The 15,150-nt window shown below is 42.5% G+C and overlaps 1 protein-coding gene across 1 annotated transcript in view; it reads right to left on the bottom strand.

Annotated features, from left to right (window-relative positions):
• The window catches only part of STX7 (syntaxin 7), a 60,590-nt gene extending 46,164 nt beyond the window's left edge, over positions 1-14,426 (bottom strand). The window contains exons 1-2 of the mRNA XM_042440108.1: positions 14,308-14,426; positions 5,713-5,852 (exon numbers count right to left, since the gene is read on the bottom strand). Of these exons, the coding sequence (XP_042296042.1) occupies positions 5,713-5,797 (85 nt within the window). The 5' untranslated portion in view covers positions 5,798-5,852; positions 14,308-14,426. The remainder of the gene's footprint in view (positions 1-5,712; positions 5,853-14,307) is intronic.
• Positions 14,427-15,150: the final 724 nt, after the last annotated feature.

Below are 15,150 nucleotides of genomic sequence, written 5' to 3'. Positions count from 1 at the left end.
GTCCTGGGCCCAGTGTTGTTCAATATCTTTATCAATGACCTGGATGACAGAATTGGGAGCATACTTATCAAATTTGCAGATGACACCAAATTAGGAGGAATAGCTAATACCCCAGAGGACAGGATCAAAATTCAAAATGATCTGAATAGACGAGAAAGCTGGGCCAAAGCTAACAAAATGAAATTCAACACAGAGAAATGTAAGGTAATGCACTTAGGGCAGAAAAATGAAATGCAGATATAGGATGGGGGACACCTGGCTGAATGAAACTACATGTGAAAGGGATCTGGGAGTCCAAGTAGACCACAAGTTGAACATGAGTCAACAGTGCAATGCGGCAGCTAAAAACGCCAATGCAAGTTTAGGCTGCATCAATAAAAGTATAGTGTCTAGGTCAAGAGAAGTAATAGTGCCACTGTATTCTGCTCTGGTCAGGCCCCACCTGGAATATTGTGTCCAATTCTGGGCACCACAATTCAAAAAGGACACTGAGAAACTGGAGCGTGTCCAAAGGAGGGCGACTAAAATGGTGAAAGGTCTGGAAACCTTGCCCTATGAGGAATGACTCAGGGAGCTGGGGATGTTTAGCCTGGAGAAGAGAAGGTTAAGAGGTGATACGATAGCCCTGTTTAAGTATTTGAAGGGATGTCATATTGAGGAGGGAGCAAGCTTGTTTTCTGCTGCTCCAGAGAACAGGACCCGGAACAATGGATGCAAGCTACAGGAAAAGAGATTCCACCTCAACATTAGGAAGAACTTCCTGACAGTAAGGGCTGTTCGACAGTTGAACAAACTCACTCGGAGTGTAGTGGAGTCTCCTTCTTTGGAGGTCTTTAAGCAGAGGCTAGATGGTCATCTATTGGGGATGCTTTGATTGGATTTCCTGCATGGCAGGGGGTTGGACTGGATGGCCCGTGCGGTCTCTTCCAACTCTATGATTCTATGATTCTATGATATATCCTGCCTGCCTCCTGGTACAGGGACTCAAGACAGCTCTTTAGTAAGTCAGGTCTTCTCATGGTAAGTCCAAAGTATGAAAGTCTCAGTTTAGCCATCCTGACTTCTAGGGTGAGTTCAGACTTGATTTGGTCTAATATCCATTTATTTGTTTTTAGCAGTGCATGATATCCAAGAACACTTCTCCATCATATTTCAAATTAGTTGATTTTCTTCCTGTCAGCTTTCTCCACTATCCAGCTTTGACAATCATACACAAAAATTGGAAATAGAGATAAAAGAGCAATTTGTGATAAGGCAGCAAAGGAACATCAAGGCCCTTACTAGAGGTGGTGGTAACAGAAATCAATCAAGGTGGTACTAAACAGTGTAACATTGTCAGTTAGGGATAGAAACCATAGACTGCAGGAACAAGGAAACTCCAAATGGACCCTGTTTCAAGACATCAGATACAAAACTCAAATCAAGCAGTATTAGGAGAAAGACACCCCCAGATACACACTCTAGAGTCTGGAAAAGTTGCTTTTTTTGAAGTACAGTTCCCAAGATCTTTCAGCCAGCTGCAGTCCAAAGAAGAACTTATATAAACTGTGTTCTAAACTAGCAATTCCCAATTATTATATTAGCCCATTAACTGATCAGGTTGCCTACTGTGGATAGTGAGAGGATTAATAATTAAGACTCTTTAAATTATTATTTTATAAAACAGAAGGAAATAACTAGCAATCATATATTTTGAAAAAAGGAAATTAACTTGAAGAAAAAAGAATATTATAAAATACAACAGACAGGGAAAAATGGTTGCACAATATCATGGAGGTAATTATTCCAGACACTGATAAACCACATCTATTGACCTTGTTCTCTCCCCCCTCCCCCATTTTTTTTTAATAAAGCAATTTCCATGGTCACCAAAGCTTTTCTACTCTTCAGATTCCCTTCCTCCACTAACTGCTTGTACTTCTCTTAATACTATTCCCTTGACCATGGACAGTGCATGCATTTATTAAATTTTATTAAAAGAATTTATCATTTTTCATCCACCAAGTCCACAAAGTGATGCATAACAAAATATATATGAGCAATATTTAAAAAGAGATTTATATTAAATTTAAATGTAATAATAAAAAATCAATTTAAATAATTTACATTTTATTATATTAAAATGTTTTTTTTTTTAAATAATACCATTTTAAAGGCCAAAGATCACATAGAACAATTACAGTTTTAACTAGCCACTGTTTTCCCTTGAGAAAGAAGCCCACAATCACGATCCTGGTACAGAGTATTCCACTACATAAGGATCTACACTTGTATGATGAATTTATAATTAGTATTCAGGATCCTCCTGGACTGCTTGGGGGGATTAGGTATCGGAGGCACTGCATTGCAGTGGTTCCGGTCCTTCCTCTCGGGCAGGTCCCAGAGGGTGCTGCTCGGGGACAGTAGCTCAAGAAAGAGGGAGCTCCTTTGTGGGGTCCCTCAGGGAGCTATTTTTGCTTTCCCTAGACGGTATTTGGAGCAAAACAAATTGTTTGGGGGTGATCCTTTTAAAGTCTTCTGGGTTGATATGACTCCCTAGCTATGAGGAAAACAGACAAGTGTAAAAATATATAATTGAATTCTAAAGTTAGGATTGTCCATACTGTTGTATTTCCAGTTTCTATGTATGGTTGTGAGAGCTAGACAAGGAAGAAAGCTGATAGGAAGAAAATCTAGTCATTTGAAAGCTGTCTTGGATGAAGCCGATTATCTAGACCCATTTCAAACTGGCTTTAGGACAGGCTTTGGGGTTGAGACTGCCATGGTTGCCTTGACCGACGATCTGCGTCTGAGCATTGACAGGGGGAGTGTGACCCTGTTGGTGCTCTTAGACCTCTCAGCGGCTTTTGATACTATAGATCACGGCATCCTCTTGGACCGCCTGAAGGGGTTAGGTATCGGGGGCACTGCTTTGCAGTGGTTCCGGTCCTTCCTCTCGGGCAGGTCTCAGAGGGTGCTACTCAGGGACTGTAGCTCCAGTAAGAGGTACCTCACTTGTGGGGTTCCTCAGGGGGCTATTTTGTCCCCGATGTTATTTAACATCTATATGAAGCCGCTGGGTGAGATAATACGGAGTTATGGTGCTGGGTGTTATCAGTACGCTGATGACACCCAAATCTATTTCTCCGTATCTCGTTCGTCGGCCTCGAATTCCGATGGCATCTCTTCTCTCAATGAATGTCTTCAGGCGGTAATGGGCTGGATGAGGAAAAACAGATTGAAACTGAATCCAGACAAGACGGAGGTGCTCATGGTAGCGGCCCCGAAACCAAGAATTGGGTTGCAACCTCCAGTCCTGGATGGGGTCACACTCTCCTCCAGCGACTGTGTTCGCAGTCTGGGGGTGCTCCTTGACTCGTCGCTCCTGATGACAAATCAGGTGAATGCGACTGTCAGGAGCGCCTGTTATCAGCTTCGGCTGATACGCCAGCTGCGCCCTTTTCTGGAAGTAAGGGATCTCGAGACTGTTGTGCACGCGCTGGTAATCTCATGCCTTGACTTCTGTAATGCGTTCTACATGGGGCTACCCTTGTGCCTGGTTCGGAAACTACAGCTGGTTCAAAACATGGCAGCCAGGCTTGTGTCAGGAACATCTATAAGGGACCATATCACCCCAGTTCTGAGGTCCCTCCACTGGCTGCCTATTGGTTTCTGGGCCCAGTACAAGGTGTTGGTTATTACCTTTAAAGCCTTAAATGGCTTGGGTCCAAGCTATCTCAAAGACCGCCTCTTCCCATACAATCCTCCCTGCGCTCTCTGGTCTTCTGGGAGGAACTTGTTGCAGCCTCAAAAATTGAAGCTTGTGGCGACCTCCCGGAGGGATTTTTCTGCTGTCGCACCCAGGCTCTGGAATGACCTGCCGGACGAGATCCGTCAATTAACATCTTTGGACAGCTTCAAAAAGGCTGTCAAGACGGATCTCTTCAGGCAGGCCTTCCCAGACTGAAATATCCCGGCCTCAGGATCTCACCCCTCCTCAGTAATGTCTCCAAAGCCCCCTTTTCTTTTCTTTAGAACTGGTTGCAGTGGTTTGTTGGTTGGTATTATTTTGTTTAATTTATTGTTATTTTAACTAGTTATTGTGGTTTTAAATTAGATATGTAGTTTAATAACTTTTTAAGGGGGGAGGGAAATATAGTTTTTATGCTGTATGTTATTTTAATGTTGTAAACCGCCCGGATTGGTTTGCCACAGGGTGGTATATAAATAAAAAAATTATTATTATTATTATTGTTGTTGTTATTATTATTATTATTATTATTATTATTATATTAGGATTTCAGATACAAGGTTACAAGCCAGAGGTTCCTGATATCCAAGTTTTGAAATTAAAAATTACATATAAATGGGTATGTTTTAATTACAAGCTGCATACCGATGTCTAACTTGATACATGAACACTGAAAAATTGAAGTCAGTTGAAAGACATCAATTTTTGTTCCTCTTTCCTCATCTGAAGCTATATAATTAGCAATCACCAGATTCTGAACTGAAACTGTTTTTGTTTGCTTCCATTCAGACACACTGCCCAGATTTTGTGGCTCACAAATTTAATGACAGAACAGCACTTAGGCCAAATATGATCACTTAATAGTAAACAGAATTTAAACTCAGAAAAAATATTACATCTGAAGAAGCCCCAAAAGAAAAGAAATGCAATATAAATGTCAAAACAGTTAAGTTTCTCAAGCCCACCAACCCAAGTACCTATGAATCCCAGTATCCACAGATGATTCCAGAAATGCTTGTTTGTCCTTGAAGAATAAAGAATAAATTGGTTTGCATTGATAAGGACATCCTAACCACAAACATATTTAACAGATAAAACTGAGTTACAATATGCACATGCAAATGGTGCATTGCTAATTATTTCTAGTATGGGTGGGTACAGATCTTAGAGTAATAGATTTCCTACCATATTTGGGGGAGGGGGGAGGGAGGCTGTGCACCCATTACACTTTTCAGAAGTGCTACAGAACTGGGTTCTTTTCTCCTAAAATACGACCAACTCTTGAATGAGTTCCTTACAATCACATGTATATAAACCATTTTTCAAAGTACCCCCACAGCAGGCAGAATTTACAAATGACATCTGAAAACCATGTGTACAAGGTAGGTGGCCCACAAAGCAATCTTCTTAGTTTTGGGGGCTTATCTTTCCACAACTGACAATCAGAGACAATGTGTTTCTAATACAAAAGAACTTCACAAGGTAAGGGCAGCATTCTTAACTTGGGCCTTCATCTCCCAGAACACATATTTCAGATAAGATTGTCAAGCAACATAATTTGTGGCTAACTGCCCAAACCTCACCAGAATAGTCTAACATTGAAACATAACGTTGATATTTTGCTACCAGAGGCAAGAATGGCCAAACTGATATCAAATTGCTGTTTGCACAATCCCTTGAAATACTGATCCAAAACACACTGCAGAAATAATCCTGTTTGAGACCAACTTAACTACCCTGGCTCAGCACTAGGGAATCCTGGGAATTGTAGTTTATTGTGACACCAGAGCTCTCTGTCAGGGAAGGCTATAGTTCCCAGAATTTCCTAGCACTGAGCCAGGGCAGTTAAAGCGGTCTCAAACTAGATTATTTCTGCAGTGTGTTTTGGACCATAGTCTCTTTTGAACACGCCTACTAAACTTGTCTCAACAAAAGTAAAAGGTATAAACACACTGTTAATGTGAACAGTTTAAGTAACTTACTGCATTGTGTGATTTTCTGGATATTAGCTGTTATGCGCTGTGCTAACTGGTTAGGATCCACAGCGGTTCCTGCATTGTACGCCATTGCTGATTATAATGCCCACCAAGGTCATAAGCAGAAGGATCACAAGTAACACCACCTGAAAACAGAGGATGACAAATAATTAAGAACATTTACATCATGGAGAACTGCACTCCAAAGTCACAAATATGAAAAGTCAGTAATAAACCAACTATTTCTCCTGATAGTGTGGCACCTTTACACTTTCCCTATGTGGCAACTTCAGATGCTTTAACCTTTAATACACACCATCCTCAGCCAGCTTGGTCAATCATCAAGACTGATGTGGGCTGTAGTCCAAAATATAAAGAAAACATCAGTTTTGGGGAGGCTGTACTGTATCAGTCTGGATTTTGGGAGAGTTAGGATTTCATAATAAAAAAAATGTTGGTAAGTTAAGGCTTTCATCATACTGCCTATAAAAACATTTTTTAAAAATGGCATTATAGTTGGCCCCCTCTTTACATGGGGGATCTGTTCTGGATCCCCACGCGTAAGGGAAAATCTGCTTATGCTCAAGCCCCGCAGGAAATAATGGGACGTGTGTATGTGGCAGGCGTGTGTGCGCCATTATTTCCCTCCCCAAGCGGCTTCCATGTACTTTCTTCACTAGCCTTAGCCTCTTGATTTTTTTTTAAAAAAAAGAATGCACCAAATTATAGTTCTAGTTGAATTATAGTTCAACTTTAGAAAAAATTTAACTATATTGGGTCGCAAAAGAAACACTTTGGCAAAAGGTAGTTATGAAAGCAATTAAAAACTTATGCTGGGTTCTTTCTATAACTGAATTAGTAATGATGATAAATAAGGGAAGTGAGTGGGGGAGGCAACACTGGATGTCTACACACAGAATTTTTGCCACATACAGGCATACACGAACAAGCAAACATTTCCTACAAGTGAAGCAGATGTTACTTCTCCAGTAGCAGAATGACTAATGTGTTGAACAGATTAAAGACCTGTCATTATCTCTGTGCCTAATCATCTTCAGAGATTTAGGAAGGATAATATGAAGTAAGAAAGGTGTGCTCCTTTAAGAAATGTAGTTTAGGTAATAAGTAATACAGTTGGCCCTTCTTATACTGTACTCAGATTTTTTATACACAGATTCAAGCATACACGGTTTGAAAATGTTCCCAAGAAGTATAAATTTCAAATATCAAACCTTGATTTTCCATTTTTTATAAGGGACACCATTTTGCTATGTCATTATATTTAATGGGACTTGAGCATACACAGATTTTGTTATACACAGGGGATTCTGGAACCAAACCCCAGCATATAACAAGGGCCCACTGTATAAATTTGGGAGTTATGAGTAGATTTGGAGGTTACAGCAAGAGCCATTGGAAACAGAAAGTAAGGTGATGACACTTCCTTGTTCACCACCTTCACTGTTAAGACTGCAAACTGATACATGCATATCCACTAGCAAGTTTCATTGAGCTCTATGGAGCTTACTTTTCAATAAACATGCATAGCATTTCAGCAGGTTCAAAAGTCAATTTGGCTCCCAGGAACCTTCCGTAGTCCCTGCCAAAAAGTGTGAGCTTTTAATGTTAAAAAAACTGAAAAAAGACCAAAGTATTTTTTAAAACATAAGTTCTAAAAGGCACCCACTAAAGCAGGACCATGCACTGCTGCTTCTGAAGGCTTCCAAGAGCACAATTCTCCTAGTTTTAAATGATGGAACTTTCCAGCGCTGCGTTAGAGTTGCCTGGGAGCCACAAAAAAGATAGAGGGCAGCCTCAATACAATGCTGATGTAGAGAAGTATGCAGAGATTCGTCCAAGGCATCATATTCCCCATCACCATGAATCAGCAAGAGCTGGACAGTAAAGGATGAAGAGAGAGGAAAAATCAACTCATTTGAGATGTGGTGTTGGAAAAGAGTGCTTAGGATACCACAGACAGCCAAAAGGAGAAACAGATGGGTCTTGGAGCAGATCAAATCTTAGAAGCTAAGATGATAGCAATAGCAATAGCATGTATATTTCTATACCGCTTATCTGTTCACTCAGCACTCCCTAAGCAGTTTACAATCTGTAAGCTAATTGCCCCCAACAAGCTGCATACTCATTTTACCGACCTACAAAAGGATGGAAGGCTGAGTGGACCTTGGATCCCACTTTAATGATGCAATTGAGGCCGATGTACTTTGGCCATATAATGAGAAGGAAAAGATCACTGGAATGGGAAATGATGCTAGGAAATGTAGAGGGTAGAAGAAGGAGAGGAAGACAGTATGCCAGATGGATGGACTCAATCAGGAGGGACATGGGGATGGGCTTGCAGGAACTACAGGTAAGTAGAGATATGGAAGATAGGAGTTCTTGGAGGTATCTTGTCCACAAGAGTCGTCATGAGTCGAAATCTACTTGAGCGCAGATAACAACAACAACATACATAGATTAGGCATGCGCTTCTTAGGCCAGTCTATTCTTCACACTACAGTAGTCAGGTCTACAGTCTTCCTTGCAATATGTGGGCAACTTCTGTAGCAATGAGCCTGTGGTACTCATACAATGTCCTGGTTTGGAATTATCAAGGTTCTAATTCACACATGTTTGGGAAGCTCTACATTATAGCAGCTCCTCCCTCCAATGGGGAATGGATGGGGAAAAGAAGATGTAACAGATGTGACAAGAGTCAGCATACTAGGGTCCTTTGACAGTGCAATTATTGCCATGGCTGCATTCTATCAAATCCTGAATCTTAGTTTGCTGAGGAACTAGAATTCAAGCTATCCCCTGTCCACAGCAAATCCCAGGATTGCACAGGACACAATCATGGCATTTAAAGTGGAATCACAGTGCTATAACTGTGTAGTGTGAAAAGGCACCAGGGTCTAGTACTCCATCCCCAAGCTATCTGCTTCACTTGTAATTTCCATGCCAAATAGGATCTACATTTTTATAGAGTACAACAGCCTTCCCTAAGCAGGTGCTCTCCACATGTTTTAGGCTTCAAGTCCTAGCAGCCTCAGCAACTACAGTATGTTGAAGAACTACAGGGTTTTTAGTTCAAAGCCTCTGCAAGATTGGTATACAGGATACATCAAAGCTTCAAGTGCAATTTAATGGTAGCCCAAACCAACCACCATGTGTTTGGGAGGAAGTCCCACCACATTCAGGGGGAATTAGATCCAAAGTGTGTAGCAGCCTTCATTGTAGCCTCCAAATCAAGAGTGTAATATTGTAATATGGAGTCGGTTGACTGTCATTCAGCTCCTGGATCAAACTCAAAAATATTATGGGATCTTCCTGATCTATGGAGGTTTTGAGTGGGCATCAGGCCAGATGGTTGTGGAAAGAAAAGCACCACAGAAACTAGCCCAGACAGCTGACTACTGTTTTTACTCTCCAGTTTGGTCTGGGAGAGTAGAATGAAGGTGGATGGGAGCTTCAAGAATGAATGGTTTCTGCCTATCACTGAGGCAAGACAGGCCCAGCTTGTTACTCCTTTCACATGTTAAATATGCAAAGGGGCTCTAGATGATAAAGAGGAATTATTATTATTAACAATAATTGTATTTATACCCTGCTCTTTAGAAATGTTCTAAGTTAGTAATTAAGTGTCTTAATTAGATAGTTCCCTGCCCTCAGGTTTACAATCTAAAAAGACATGACACAAAAGGAAAAGAGGATAGCAGTGGTGAAGAGGATCCAGTCCAGCAGTTCTTCTCTCCCTCTGAGGCCATTGCGATGGCAGATGCAATGGGGGGTGGGCCCTTCTTCAGGACATTGTTCTGGAAGCCACAGAGCTTTCTGATGATGTCTGTGCATTCAGCATGAAAGTCTACAGAAGGGAAACATGTCTAGAGAACTCTATGATCTCAGACTTCCGCAGAACTGGAGCCCAGAGAACTGGAGTCTAGGGTTCAAGCTCCTATAACAGTCTCTTTCTCTGTGTGTAGGCTCTCCCTAGCCAGGCAGAAATTCACAATGTGAAGAACTGCATGTTGAGGGTGGGGTAAACAGCATGGTCCCAGTACAAACTACATGAAAGCTAGTAAAGCAAATTTTCTAGAGGAGGACACAAGGCATGGAAGCATATTCTTCTTTTCTAGAGAAAAATATCTACTTCTGGAAATCCAAGACTGCCAAAAACATATGCAACCTGGCTGAATGCTTATTGGCTATACTGGCCTAAACAAACAACTTGAATATCTTATGTAATTATCCACTCAGATATAGAGTGTCAATAAATCCAATAGAAATGAGAGCAGGAGCCCTCACATATAGCCACAGTGAGGCAACAAACCTGGTCACCTTCAGTAGAGCTGTTTTCATTTTTCAAGCTACACATTTTAGTGCTATTTTAAAACCTTCTTTCAATTCCTGTAACTGTAAAGTCAACTTTGACATTGGGTGGTGCTTCCTCTTTCCCCCAGTTTCAATCTATGATAAGTTTTGCAGGGCTAATATTTTTAAGCGCCTGCAGCACCACACTATCTTACTTTCAGTAGATCATTGATACTACAGTCCTCAGAAGAAAGCCTGCTAGAGTTCTTGTATGCAGGTATGTTTTCCCTCTAAAAAACTTCCCAATTTGAAGTTTGCTATAAAAAAAACTTATTAGCAACCTTTTCAGCATGATAATAAGGGCAACATAAAAGAAGCAAATCTGAACTAGTCTTCACAAGCTCATGTTAGTAACAGTTGTTGGTGCAGCACAAGTTTTCAGAATTCTTAGCCCCATATTGTCACTGAAGCATTAGTTGAAAAAGGGATAAACTCTATCATTGCAAAAATTTCCGTAGGTTAGCTTACCCAGGGGATAAGCACCTGTAACTCTCCAGATGTATTTGATTTCATCTCCCATCAGCATCAGCCAGCAGGAAATATATATTCCGGAAAACATCCAGAGATTGCTCATGCTCAGCCCACTCAGCCCTTAGTTTAAAGTAAATTATCCCAAGATTATCATCAAGACTTGACTGTATTTTGGCAGGCAAGAGGATATTTCACTAGGCAGACCCCATGATCTTTTCTTGATGGTACGTTTGTGCCTTCAAGTCACCTGCCAACTTATGGTTACCCCATGAATTTCATAGGGTTTTCTTAGAGAAGGAATACTCATAGGTACCATGCCATTGCCTCCCTCTTATGCCTGAATCAAAATAATGCAGTGATCTAAGTTAAAGACTATTCACATTGAGAGCTTTAGAAGAATCTTTTAACACAGAGAAAAATACCAGCATTTATTTAATTTGGGGGAGGGCAGGAAGCACCCTTAACTGAATGGTCAAATATACTGGGCTGTGAAGCCAAAGACTTTCATGGCCGGCATCCATAGTTTTTTGTGGGTGTTTCAGGGTATGTGGCCATGTTCTATAAGAGTTTATTTGTGACGTTTCGCCAGCATCTGTGGCTGTGATCTGATTACTAACATGAGCCCTAAAAACCCACAAACAACTATACTGGGTTGGTTCCAGGAAAGATTCCTTTCATTCATAGAAGGAATTGGGATCTCACAATGTTGGTCAATCACTTCTGCATCCCACACGCAACTTGCCATGCCATGCCAGAAGATGCCCCAACCCTCTATGGCAGCTCTTTGTGGGCCTAAAATGGAAAGGAGGAATAATAATTGAAAATAGCCAACCCTTTCTTCAGCAGCAGTGCAATTCCCACCAATTGTTTCAGACTCCTTTGCAGCAAACTCTAAAACTATTGCTTCAAAGTCAGCGAACATATGTATAAATTCTTTTAAGTATCAAGTCTTCCTGAGAAATGGCTCCCAAATTAGATCTGGTTTCAGTACAGAAACCATGTAATTAATATTAAATTGATATGTAATGGAGAGAGACTGCATTAATTAATAGGATGGGAGAGAACATAGAATGACTTCACTTTGGTGACCCAGTTGATGCTAATATTGGTTACCTTCAAGCACCAAGTCAAGACATAGCTTTTGACTGAAGTGTTTGTGGACTTAATTTACTTTAAATTTATATGTAATTTTTAATTGTTGTAGCAATTTAAACTGTTTTAACATTAAATGGTTAGCATGCTTTCATCCCGTTTAAGCAATTTTATTGGTTTAATCTGGAACTCTTTATTTTACCTTGTATGTCACCCTTAAACCCCCACAATAAAGGGCAGGATATAAATATTTTAACAACCAAAATTAAAGTAATCGTGACAACTATGTTTTGAACGATACCAGTTTTCAACCAGTCTGATGTCATTTTGTTCAGACAACAGGTTGGTGCTAATGATGGCCTATACTCCCCTTCCTGCAAGTACCTGCACATACAGTCGGCCCTTCTTATACACTGATTTTTTTATACACGGATTCAAGCATACATGGTTTGAAAATGTTCCCAAAAAGTATAAATTTCAAATATCAAACCTTGATTTTCCATTTTTATAAGGGACACCATTTTGCTATGTCATTATATTTAATGGGAATTGAGCATACACGGATTTTGTTATACATGGGGGATCTTGGAACCAAACCCCAGCGTATAACAAGGGTCTACTGTATCTTCAAAAACTTCACACATTTTCATAAAATAGGAAGTTGAAACGACACATATAGCTCCTCTTTACCAGGGGAGACATCTTTAAGTTTGTTTTTGAAAACCAAACGAAGCCGCAGGAGATTACCAGTTTGAAAGGGTAACTGCAGAGGAAAGAGGTGATTACTTTTGTTTTCTCTTCTCTCAAACTTAAAAAGATACAGCCTATATACAAAACAGACAGAGTCAGCATGGCATAGTGGTTTAAGTGCAGGACTACAACTCTGGAGACCAGGGTTTGATTCCCAGCTCAGCCATGAAACCCACTGGGTGACCTGGGGCAAGTCACATGCTCTCAGCCTCAAAGGATGGCAATGGCAAACCTCCTCTGAAAAATCTTGCCAAGAAACCCCTATGATAGGTTCATCTTAGGGTTGGCATAAGTCAGAAACATCTTGAAGGCACACAACAACACAGACAACCAATTGCCTATGGGAGGCCCTCAGGATAGTCCTGCGTACAATAGCACCCTACCAATTATACTGTGTTCCCACAGCTCCCCATCACAGTACTGACGGAAGATACATCCTACCCACTGCCAGCTTATCTATCTTCCCTTTGTCCAATGGCCTTCTAGAAGCTGCCATCACTACACCCTGAAGTAGCAAATTCCACAGTTGAACTTTGTCCTGTGTGAAGAAGTACAGTACTTCACTCATCATCTGTCTTCAGTAATCATGCCTAAACCTTTTCTCTTGTTGTAAGAAGGGGGAAAATACAGACTTTCTGTCAATATTTACCAGTAATAATAAAAATATAGAAGAGACGTCAGTCATCCTAATCCATACTGCATCTGTCATTGGGATATAGCAGCTACAAAGAGTGAGAATCACAAGACACAGAAAAGAAGGAGGAGCTGAAAACATCCTCCTTAGATTTCCACCACAAGGAATGCATTGAGGAGGCAGAGGCTGCCAAGACACCACTCCTCCCACATCCTGGCTGCTTTGCTCTGATGCGGGCTTACATGGGTCATGCATGCAGACACACATGCACACGCATTCATTTCAGCCTAATGCCTTTTTCCTTAATCAGCTGCAGACCCTTATGTTGTCTAGATTGTGAAGTGCCTGTGTGTGGAGAACCTGTGAGTCCTTATCACTATCACATGATTGCTCCACCCAAAAGAAGGACGGAAGGAAGGAGGGAGGGAGGTGCCAGAGCAGCCAGAAAGGAAGGCTTGTTTTCCATCCCAGGCTGGCATCATGTGCCACCCTCACGTCTCTCTGGCCCACAAGGACAGCCTCCACCATTCGCACACAACCAGCTGGGCCTGCTGGGGAAAACATCACAGCACTGGGGAGAGGGAGGGGGAGGAAGGAAAAGGAAAGAAGGGAGGAGAAGGGAAGGGAAGGAAGGAAGGGTGAGAGGAAAGGGAGGGAAGGAAGGAGAAGGGAAGGGGAAGCAAAGGGAGGAGGGATGGAAGGAGGGGAAGGGAAGGAAGGAAGGAGGGAAGGAGGGAGGGAGGGAGGGAAGGGGAAGCAATGGAAGGGAGGAAGGAGGAAAGGAAAGGAAGAGGGGTGGAAGGAAGTAAAGGGGAGGGAGGGAGGGAGGGAGGGAAGGAAGAAGGGAAGAAAGGGAAAGGAATGGGAAAAGGGAAGGGGGAAAAGGAAGGGAGAGGAAGGGAAGGAGGAAGGGAAAGGAAGAAGAATAGAAGGAAGTAAACGGGAGGAAGGGAGAAGGGAAGAAGGAAGGAAAGGAGGAGGGAAGGGAGGAATGAAGGAAGGAGGGAAGGGAAGGACAGGGAGGAGAGCTGGGTCCTCTCCTCTCCCACTCCTTGACAGCCAGGCATGTGCGCCATGACACGGGGGAGGAGGAGGAGAGGGACCCGAGAGAAATACACACTGAATCAAGAAATAATAATAATAATAATAAAAAGAGGGGATGGGGGTGGGGTGGGAGAGGCGCTTCCCGGAGCGTTCTCGGCCTTCCTCCAGCTTCCTCCCGTGCCAAGGCGGAGGCCCAGGGGCGGTGGGGCTGGGTGGGGGGCTCTGGAGCGGTTCCTTACCCCTCTCGGGTCTCTCTTCCCTGCCGCCGGCGCCGCCTCCGCTCAGCTGCTGCTCTGCCACTCCTCCTCTCCGCCCAGGAAGAAGGGGAGAGAGGAAGGGCTTCCTGGATGAGCCAGGCCCGGCGGAGGTGGGGCCACACGGTTAGGGAAGGGAACTTGTGGTCCTTTCAGACAATAATATCGCCCTACATTGTATATAGCAGGGCTGTTGTTCCACTTTAAGGACGGTTAAGTCCTCCTCCTCCTCCTCCTGGGGAACCCTGGGATTTGTAGTTCGGGTCGGGGCCTTTACAGCCCTCGGCCAGAGGAGGTATGGGCCTTCCTAAACTACGATTCCCAGAATTCCGCAGCCGTTAAAGTGGAATGATAGTCCTATTAACAACATGAATGCCTCGTCAGTCTCCAGGGTGATTACCGGGCTGCATCCGCACTGGAGACATAACCCGGTTTTATACCGCTTTAACTTTTTGTCTGGCTGAATGCTATGGGGTTCTCGGGGTTGGAGTTTGTTCTCTGGGCCCACAACAGAATTCCATAGCATTCAGCCAAAGAGTCCCAGGATTCCATAGCATTCAGCCAGACAAAGTGTTAAACCGGGTTATGTCTCCAGTGTGGATCAACGTGTTCGTCACCCGCAAACGAGGACAAGGCGCTGAAAAAATGGAGGAGCCTTCAAGGAAGAATGGAGGACAGGGCCCAACCAAAGCTCAAAACACTCATATAACTTCCTCCTCTTCCTCCTCCTCACTAAGGCTCCAGATAGAGGACATTTTGACATTTCTCTTGAATTGAAGGTTGGGATGTAGGCCATGTCCTGGAAAAAAGGGGCCTCAGGTCCACTTG

Source organism: Sceloporus undulatus, chromosome 1 (assembly GCF_019175285.1).
Source record: "Sceloporus undulatus isolate JIND9_A2432 ecotype Alabama chromosome 1, SceUnd_v1.1, whole genome shotgun sequence".
In the NCBI taxonomy this organism is placed as follows: Eukaryota; Metazoa; Chordata; class Lepidosauria; order Squamata; family Phrynosomatidae; genus Sceloporus; species Sceloporus undulatus.
This window is presented reverse-complemented; position numbering and strand designations above follow the sequence as displayed.